The 10,540-nt window shown below is 33.4% G+C and overlaps 2 protein-coding genes across 2 annotated transcripts in view; one reads left to right on the forward strand and one right to left on the reverse strand.

Moving 5' to 3' along the window:
* ECT2 (epithelial cell transforming 2) overlaps window positions 1–10,540 on the reverse strand; it is a 58,393-nt gene that overhangs the window by 6,965 nt on the left and 40,888 nt on the right. Inside the window, 2 exon segments of the mRNA XM_044914806.1 lie at window positions 5,916–6,070; window positions 7,606–7,744. Coding sequence (XP_044770741.1) covers window positions 5,916–6,070; window positions 7,606–7,744 — 294 coding nt within the window.
* LOC110591688 (phosphatidylinositol N-acetylglucosaminyltransferase subunit P-like) lies at window positions 2,104–2,553 on the forward strand. The gene has a single exon (XM_044918844.1). It carries the CDS (start codon window positions 2,104–2,106, stop codon window positions 2,551–2,553), a length of 450 nt encoding a protein of 149 aa, XP_044774779.1.

Consider the following 10,540-nt stretch of genomic DNA (forward strand, 5'->3'; position numbering starts at 1 on the left):
CAAGGCTATTCCTAGATTTATACTAAAATTTCCTAAATTTATACCTTTATTGGAAAGAGGTGTCTTCCTTTCCTATACTTTCTGGTTGGTTACTGCCAGCATAGAGAAAAACTACTGAGGGGCACCTAGATTGTATAGTTGGTTAAGCCTCCAACTCTTGGTTTTGGCTCAGGTCATGATCTCGGGGTCTTGAAATCAAGCCCCATGTTGGGCTCCATGCTCAGCGGGGAATCTGCTTAGGACTCTCTCTCCTTTGCTTGTGCCCTCCCCCCCCACCATGCTCTCTCACGCACTCTCTCTCTAAAATAAATAAGTCTTTAAAAAGAAAGAAAGAAAGAAAAACTATTAATATGCACCTATTTATTTTTTATTTGGCTAAACTAAGCTGTTACAAGTTCTAATACTTTTCAATTGGTTTTTGTTAATTATCTAGACAATCACTGGAAATAACTGAATAGTTAACATCTCTTGACAATCTATGAGAAACAAAGTAGTTAGGACTGTGATTCAAGCTCTGCCTATCCCTGAGTCTCCCTTATCCCCATTCACATACACCTGCAAGGTTCTGCATTAACATCTCCTACATCTTATAATAGAGGGATCACATTTCCTACATTGCTATACATATGACACCATAAACTAAGCACAGCTGTAACTTTAGTTTTATGAATTTGATTTTGTTCTCATTTCATTTTCAATTTTAGTTTCATTTGATTGCATTTCAAATTTGCTTTCATTCAATCAACAAATATATATATTAAAAACCTATTTGATAGAAGTATTTTATGTTCCTAGATACAGAAGCAAATTCAGAAAAAGGATGTTTTGACACAAATATCTTTTCCTTCACGATGTTTTGTTTTCAAAGTACAAAGTAATTCATCAATGCTCACTCTAAATTGATCAACCCAAGACATTTTTAAAAAATGAAACACTGAAGGGGTGCCTGGTTGGTGCAGTCAGTTAAGCGTCGGACTCTTGGTTTCGGCTCAGGTTTGTGATCCCATGGTTGTGAGATTGAGCCCCGCATTGGGCTCTGCCCTCAGCATGGAGTCTGCTTGAGATTGTCTCTCCCTCTCCCTCTGCCCCTCCTGCTCATGTGCACACTCCCTCTCTCTCTCAAATAAATAAATAAATCTTAAAAAAAAATTAAACACTGAAAGATCCAACAGAATTAGGCAGGACACAATTAGAAGCTATAAGAGAATTATCAAAAGTGACTGGTTACAAAACTAACATACATATCAAAGATTAACCTACATACAAAACAATTAGAAAACAACTTAGCTAAAATATCTCATTTATAAATGAAATTACAGAGAGAAAATTACCTAGGAATACATCTAACCAGAAATCCATGTGTCTACACTCTTTTTTTCTGGAAAGATAAAGTATCAAAAGTTGCATTGCTAAAAAAAAGACTAGTGGGACAGGTGCATATTACTGGAGTATACTTTTCTCTATTTGATTTTTTCTTATGTGCAAATATTATTTTTCTATTTAGAGAGTAAAACTCATAATATGAATATAAAATTAAATCCCTAAGCAGTTGCTAATAAAAGAGATACTTTTCTATTGCTATCTTAACTATTATCAAGCATATAATAACAACCTATGAGCTGAAAAGAGAGCAGATGGCTTCCTGTTTTCTCTCAATGAACAAATAAATTACTTCTAATTTGGTTACAGTAGATATATATGAGGTCTTTTACATTTCTAGAAGCTCTGGGTGCAGAATGACTGAAAAAGTAAGCAACTAGGTGGTTCTAGTGGCTGAGAAGACAATATAGCTGTTTGCTAAGATGTAAAGATGAAGTACTTCCTTTAGTTCTCTCTACACAGAGGAAGGTAAATAGGGCAAATCAGAGACAAAAATGTAAAGTAAGAGAAACTTCTCTTCATTATTCCAAGGTTTTTTCTACTAGTCTTCTTGTCTTATTAACAGCTCCCATTCTCTCTTCCAAATATTGAAAAACCTTACTCTGGGGGTCCTGGCGTGACCTGGTCTTTCCCCAAGGTTTTCCTCTCTCGCCCCCGCTGAGGCTTCCTTGACAGGCACTTCCGCAGGGGACTGGACGCTGAGACTTCTAAAGCCACAGAGAAATGGTGGGATATTCACCATCACCATTGCCAGAAAGAGCGATTTATGGCTTTGTTCTTTTCTTAAGCTCTCAATTTGGCTTCATACTATCTCTTGTGTGGGCTTTTATTCCTGAATCTTGGCTAAACTCCTTAGGCTTACCCTATTGGCCTCAAAAATACTGGGCAGTTGCACTGCCTGTCTACCTCCTCATTACTACAGTAATCGGTTATGTACTCTTATTTGGAATAAACCTGATGAGTACCTTTCCACTCAACTCCATTTATACAATCATAGACAACTATGCTAAAAATCAACAGCAGAAGAAATACCAAGAAGATGCCAGCCCAACCTTAAGAGATATTCCTATTAGTGAAGTAAACCAAATGTTCTTTTTTGCAGCCAAAGAACTTTGTCAAAAGGTAAATTGTATGAAGACTAACACCAAGCATTTAAAGTTTTTGATGAAATAATTTTGACCATAATTATTTTTACTATCTTTTATAATATCCAATACTGAAATGTAAAAAAAAAGGTGAACTTAGATTAAGTTCCATTAATATTATAAATGTTCTCAAATATTAGTTATTAATAGAATACTGCATTACCATATACCAGACTTTTTAAAAAATAAGTACCAGTAAAAGCAAGTCCCTCCAAAAAAAACCTTACTTTATTCCTCTATATTTCCAAAATAAAATAAAAATAAAATATATATCAGAACTAAAACTCATTTTTAATAACATACTAATATAATTCTAAAAACATTTCATGATTTAGTCAACATATCTCAAGGATTAAAGACTAGAAAGGGAAGGAGTTCTTCAATAAGCCCCAAATCCACATGTACCTAAGACTAGTTCTAAAGACAGAGCTGCAGGGTTTAAGATTAGAAAGTAGTAATAATCGATTTCTCCCACTGCGAGACATAATATTAATTTCAGGAGAAACTGAATCTCAGCTACAGATTTATTCATGGGTGTTAATTCAAAAGAAATCTTCCAGCGTTTCTGACATCTTAAGCTAATGAGCCTACCCACATGTGAGTTATCAGACCCTTTTTTCCCTAAGCTCTCCTCTCCCACTAGTCCTCAAATGCAGATGCTAAAGAAAAAATAACTAGTATCATGGTGCCCCCCACCCTTAGCTTACGCCTCAGTGATTTCCTCAAGCTCTATAATCATATTTATAGCTCAGAGCTTCTGCTTTGGCCAAATTAAAGTAGTACCAATAACAGATATTTATATTAACAACTTATTATGGATGACTAATAACCAGCAAAATAATTAAGTGCAAATCATATTAACTCCATTATAAATATCTTCAGCTCAGAAGCACTAACTCTTCTCATATATGTTCTACTTTCAGTCTATTCTTCATGTAGTTAGTTTTTAAACTTGTAACTAGAATCTCTAAGAATGAATATGGCTACTCTAAAATAGCCAATAGTGATTTGACTAAGGTGTAAAAACTTGATTTTTAAAAGAAATATGAAGAATTAGTGGTAAAAGACCTGAACTGTAGCACTGGGCATTTAATTATCAAGTTACTTCCTCTAAACTATTCAAAGTAGGGGGAGTGAAAGAATAACATTGCTTAAATCCACTTGTTAATAAATTATACTTTTGATATTTGAGATTAGAAATCTGCAATGGCATCAGAAAGTTACTATCTGACCTTAGACAATATATGAACTTTAAGAGTATGGACCATACATTTAAAGGTTACATACTGGCAAGAGACCAAAAATATAAACCTAAGTATTCTGAGAGATAAAGCTCTCAACAGATTAAAACTCTAATCTTTAAATTCGAAATTAACAGAATATGGGACACCGTATCCATGGGGAGAAAAGATATACAAAAGGGTTTAACCAGGAATCAGAATACCTGGATTCTAATGTAAGCTTTATGTTCTTGGCCTTAATTTCACATGTAAAATAATGAGATTAGATTAGGTTTTATTTCAGCTTAAAAATTCTTAAGTCATTTATAAATGGGCATGAAGAATGAAACAGTATAGAATAAAACAGTTGTAAGCTCCAATTGTTTAGGGAACCCAAAATGTGTAACAGAAGGACAAAAACTACTGATCGAAAGAATCAAGAAATTTTTATTTGTTACATTGTGTGTGTGTGTGTGTGTGTGTGTGTATTTAGAAATACTCTTCTTGTTATCAAGGCAAATGTTATCAAATGGTAAGACATCAACTCAGGGCTTTTTAAAATTTACTATGTGTAGTATTTTAAATGTGGGAAAGAGCTCAACTGAAGTCAGTGAGAATATCTCAATTTACAAAATATTTCTTACTAACAAAATTTCACAACTTCAAAGAATTTTGTGGTTTAAGTATAAATCAGGACATAGTTAAATGTTTGCTGCCATCTTGTGGCTAACATGAAATTTTTCCATTAGCTGTTTATATTTTAGTTCTAGAATTATTAGCCATCCTGTGGCTAGTAATTCAATAGACTGTATTTTAAGGAAAATTTTCCATGAACAGCACTTCAGTATTATGGTTATAAATTTGTAAAGGACTTCATAAGCCATGTAGTCGACATAATAAATGTAGGAGTAATTTCTACAACAGGCAGTCACTATACTACAAGGATCCATTTTATATATGCATACTTAGACCTGTGGGAAAAAAATTCCTCTTAACAATGAACACTTTTGTAAGCTTTATAACAAAAGCTGTCTTCATCATTTTTCTAGCCAGCACTGTTGTATGCACTAGCCTTCTGTGAACCTTTTTGTGGAACAATCCTTTATTTATAACAACATATTGTTGGCCCACAGAAATTAAAAAAAACAAAAACAAATCATGCTGGATGAAATGTTTTATTAATGACAATTAGGACCAATTAGTCAATCTCAGGATTTTATTCTTTGGTTTTCCCTGTCATGTCATTTACTGAAAAAAAGAAATTGAAATCTCCTGCTTATTTAAAAAAAGGGGGAGGGTCTGTTAATTGTTCTCAACATTTAGGTAGGAGGTTTTAATCAAATATTACCTACTCTATAAACCATTATAATTATACCTTAATAGCCTTCAAGGTCAGAACTTAACTATGATAAATAAACATTTTAGTCCAACAGGAATGTCCAAGGCAATCTCCATTATAGTACTACTGTACTGAAAAGGGTCGTTTATCAATACATTCTCCTCTATGTCATTTGTATAAAGATGAAAGGGTCTATACCTGTCTATCACATGTCTCTCCCATATATAATGAAGAAATCAAATTATTTCTTAAGGGATCTAGATTTCATCCAAGATCTACTACAGGCTATCTGATTTCTGTGAGTCATTTAACTTCAGTAATTTGATTTTCTCATGTATCTGCACTTTAAGCTGTATAAGATAATTATATATTCATAATGGTATTTGATTTTCAGAGGTTGGGCTGAGAAAACTGGATTGGCAACAGGCCTGACAGAAAAAACAACTTGCTACAACTCACCTATTGCTTTCAACAAGATAAAAGAACAATAGAACAAGATTCCCTCTATTTTACAAATAGCCAGGTCAAAGAGCACCAATAAAAATCACGGGGTACTAGAACAAGTCCCAAAAGCCTCACTCAGTCAGAAAGGCACAGGAGCTATTAGGCTTTGAGGACCTATCTGTAAGCTAGGGACTCAAAATGTCTTGTGGGTCTATACTTTAAAAAATCTTTTCCAAAACAATTTTTTAAACCAGTTTTCCTCAATTCACATAAAACTAAAACTCTCCTACATTCATAATTACCAAGTCATTAGAAATGAATAGGGTTAGTCTGAATGCACTGCAATGAAGTTAAAACTTTCATTATAATAGTCGTTTAAGAACTTACAGCGTCTGCTTTACAAATGGTATTGGCTACATGTCGACATAGCATCTTCAGCCAGTTTTCTTTTGGAAGTTCCTCTGATGTCATCTGGAAACTGAGCAGCACATTTGCCCGCTCTGTTGGTGGCCTCACAAGCAAGGCAAAAGCATTATGGCAATCTAGGGTTCCAGAATAAGTATAAACATTAAGTGTTACTCCTTGGAAAATGATATATTTACTCAAGTTTAGTTTCCTCAGAGCAACAAAATTCCAATAAAATTATCTCTTCTCCATCCTTCCCATCCCTCTATTTTTAACTGAACAAAGAACATCACATATTACATTGAAACACTGGAAAGAATTATAATAGTAAGTACCATGTGAGAAACCCACAAAGATAATTTACTGACATTAAGTAGTATTTTCTATGAAATCTAATATTTTCTATGAGACAGTTTTTTTGAATTAGATTATATCATTTCTTAGAATTCCAGAATTTAAGTTTTAAATTAAAATGTTATTATAAGATTAGTTTGATAACTTAAATCAAGTGCAGAGAAATAAAATATCCAAATATCAAAACTGTTACAAAATGTTTTTGGACCAAACTGCTAAAACAGAACCTATTTTAAACAGTAATTATAATCTATAATTCCAATCCAAAAATATGGAGATGATTTAAATAAATGCACTATTGTAAGCCTTAATAAATCCAGAATCTGACAACCAAATAAAGACAGCAATAAAAGCTGCTGTTCAAGTTTTCTTTGTTTCTCATAAACTCAAAGTCTTTATCATTAGACGGTAGGATCAGTAATGGAACCAGCTTACACCGTAAAAACATTATGTCTAACATCTAAAATATGGCCATGCACACACATGCCAATTAACAGATGATACTGGTTTTGGTAGGTATAAACTTTTGGTAATTGCAGGCCTTCAGAGAACCCTCCGTAACACTATCAAGGTTGAGTAAACTCTCCTTAATAAACATTTGTCCCATGTTAATTCTACCATAGTTACTTTAGGTACATTTATTCATGTACTTCTTTCCTGGTCATATCTTAAACATATTCCTAGCAATCCAGCCATTGCCAACAGGGAAGGAATAAGATGCAGAGCACAGGTAACAGACTGATTTCTTTTGGATTCTGAAGGAATAAAAGTAAGTTTTGTAAGGGTAAGAGGCTAGGTTACTGCACTATCTTGACATATAACCATTTAAAAGCTCTTTGTCCCTTAAGGGATGAAGATATCCCACAAGTTGAGATAGTATTTTCATTGAGAAAAATAAGATATCAAGTAGGTTCCTAGAGAAGAGTTGGGATAGAAATATAAGAAAAATTACTTTACCAAACTAACCAACTGTATTTAAAGATAATTTACAGTTTAGGGGTACCTGGGTGGCTCAGTTGGTTAAGCGTCCAACTCTTGATTTCAGCTAAGGTCATGATCTCAGAGTTGTGAGATCAAGCCCCGTGTCAGGCTCCATGCTCAGTGGGGAGTCTGCTTGAGATTGTCTCTCTCCCTCTCCCTCTGCCCCTCCCCCTGCTCACGTGTGCGCACATGCTCTCTCTCAAATAAATAAATCTTTAAAAATAAATAAAAATAAAAAGATAATTTACCAGTTTAAAAAAAAAACAAAAGGGAGTGAATCAAACTTACAATGAATGTAAACTATTTTCATTTAGCCAAGTTTATCCAGTGAGCATACCTTCTGTTTCTCTTATGTCCAGTACCTTCTTTATCTGAGAAAGAGGCATTAGATGAATATGCTTAAGAGAAGCTGGGGGTCGGGTATGGCCAGGAGGACTCCTAAAAGTGCCAATAACCTTGTGTCGTTTTCTTGCTATCTGATTACAGAAAAAAATATGAATGAAAACAAAGACCAAATGCTTAAAAATGATATTAATCACATAAATCTACATGTGATTTATTTGACTATTAGTCATTCCAGAATTACTATGTGATAAGAAGCAGAGTTACCATGTGACAAATTCATACATGCATGTAATTGTGTAGCAGAAATGCTGATGTATATATGAAAAGAGCCTAAAAGTCAGGAAAACAGACAAAGGGACAAGATCTATTGAAAAGGTCCCAAAGGTGTGAAAGAACTCAGAAGCACTTTGACAAGGAATAGCATTGAAGGACAGAGGAATCTTCAACAAAAAACCTTGATCTTAGGAAGGGGAATAGTTGCTCTGAGATCTCAGTCTTGGGTTCAAAAGGTAATTGATTTCAGTTTAAGAGCAGAATTCACAATGATCTCAGATCCTGTACAAGGCATTGAGGACAAAAAAGTAAGTAACACAGAAATGATTCTGGCTCTCGTGATATTTACATGCCATTCAGAAAGAGGCAGGGTAAAGAACTAACTAAACAATACATTATGCAAATGATACAAATTATAAACTCAAGCTACAGTGTTAAGATGTAACTTTACTTAAACCCCGAACTCCTGTAAGAGGAAAAGATAGGTAAAGTAACTCTGGGGAAGACAGGAGCAAAATCAGAAAGGACCTTATGATTCATAATGTACTATAATTCTGTGATTTTTGTAAGGTTCTTAAATTTATTATTTTCATTTCCATGAAAGCCTAGTGTACTATTATGCCTTTTTAAAAGAATGTCTTTTTTGAGGTCATAATCATCAACTGAAAGACATTAACACAAAATGACTTAGGATAAGTTACTTAATGAATTGAGATTGGCCATCATGATGAATGACACAGTATGGCTAAAAATGCACTACCCTGTGTTGGCTAATCAGAAAAGATCAAAAGGCAGTCAATATCATATTCACACTGAAGCAGAAATATGATACAGATCTATGTTACATATCAAATATTAAGTTAATTTACATTAATATAGTTAAAATAAGCAATAAAGACTTTCTTTAATTAATTTCCACTATAAATATGAATATACTTTTAAATCAATTTGGCTAAGCAAATAATTTTAAAGTTCATTTTTAAAAAGGAAAAACAATAACAAGTACCAATACTGATGACACAAATGCTAGCACATCAAGGTAAAAACTCAAAACACAGATAAAATATAAAAAGGAATATATGTCTGTAAATCCTCAATTAGTTTAGCTTCAGTAAAACATCAACTGTCAAATTTAAGAGAAGTCAATATAGATTTTATCCACTTTAAATGTTTCTAACTTTTACCATATTCTTCACTCCAAATTTGCTAAGGATTTTTTTTTTTTTTTAACAAGCTAAAGAATAAAAGTTTAGGATTATAAATCTTGAAGTCCAAACTGAATGTTGGCGATAGAGCAGTTTCAGTTAATATGATTCTAAGATAGGGAGCTAAGATAAACTAGAACAAAAAGTCAGTGGATTTAAGAAAGTAAAAGAAATGCGGAATCGGAGTATCACATAATGGGACTCAGAAGCTACAGGAAATAACCAATGACAGGAATTAAAGAGGCAGGTAAGTCAATGAGGCAGTTATAGAAAACTTCATGGAATTTGAAGATGTATGATCAAAAATTTAAAGTAAGCCACAACTCTCTCAGGATTATGAGGATAAAATCCAGAATAGATTAGCAAAGAGGTACAGACAATGGAGTCAGTTGACCTGGGCACTTCAAGAGGAAAAACCTAAAAAAGGCTTTTAAGAGAAGCAAATAAATAGAAGTACTGAGCAACTATGTACAGTAAAACCCCACTGGAAATTGACTTCACCTAGCCCCTGTTCTCCAAAGCAACGCAGGCTGAAATTCTCCTTTTGGGGGTGACAAGTAGTTCAAAATTATCTGCCTCATGATTTTTTATGACTTTTTCAGTTCAGGGTACCTTCAATTAGTGTAGTATTTTCATTGTCTTTTGTGACATTACTGACCAATAAAAAGACCATTTTTTATTAACCTCACTACAACAAAACTCTGCATTTAACACAAATCAAGTTTTGGTGAGATTTTATTACACCTGTAACTGCACATGGTTGGTTCTCTAAAATTCCCTTGTATTTTATACTTTAAATAATAATATATATATGAGGGCAGCACTTCAAGAGAAGTAGAAAAGGATAAAAGAGGTACAGACTTTAAAGCAAAAGGAAACCCATCAAATCACTTCAATGAAAGCAAAAGCAAGTTACCTAATAACAGAAATGTCAAGAGTCTTCCGACTAATATTTGTTTTATCAAAATACACAGGTTTTTTTTTTTTCTGAGATAAAGGAAAATACACATCTTTATATCTCCCCTTAGACTGTTGTTTAAAAATACACTATTAAGAGTTGGAAAAGCACACAAAGATGATTCAATTTGCCCACAGAGTATGGGGGAAATGATTTAGTAGATGAGAATTTTAAATTATAATCGTACCCCATCTGATATACTAACCACTCACTCACCCTAAAACCTGCTGTTTTAAGCAAAAACCAGGGGATCATAATTCATAGTAGTAAATAATCAAGTTATCCTACTCTTCAACAAAATACTGGCTCCCTCTTTGCTTGAAAAATCTACTTAAATTTCAGATTATTTTGTGGATCTTGAACAAACATACATAGAAACAGGAAGTTCCTAAAATTCTTGACCTAAGCATTTATTAGCATGAAAATAAACTAAATTTTCATTTTGACTTGGATTTTAAGTCATGAAAATTTATTATACTTCTTAGTATTAA

This window comes from Neomonachus schauinslandi, chromosome 1, assembly GCF_002201575.2.
Source record: "Neomonachus schauinslandi chromosome 1, ASM220157v2, whole genome shotgun sequence".
NCBI lineage: Eukaryota > Metazoa > Chordata > Mammalia > Carnivora > Phocidae > Neomonachus > Neomonachus schauinslandi.

Excerpts from the sequence above, each read along its gene's own strand:
- LOC110591688 (XM_044918844.1), top strand. The coding sequence starts at position 2,104 with ATGGTGGGATATTCACCATCACCATTGCCAGAAAGAGCGATTTATGGC.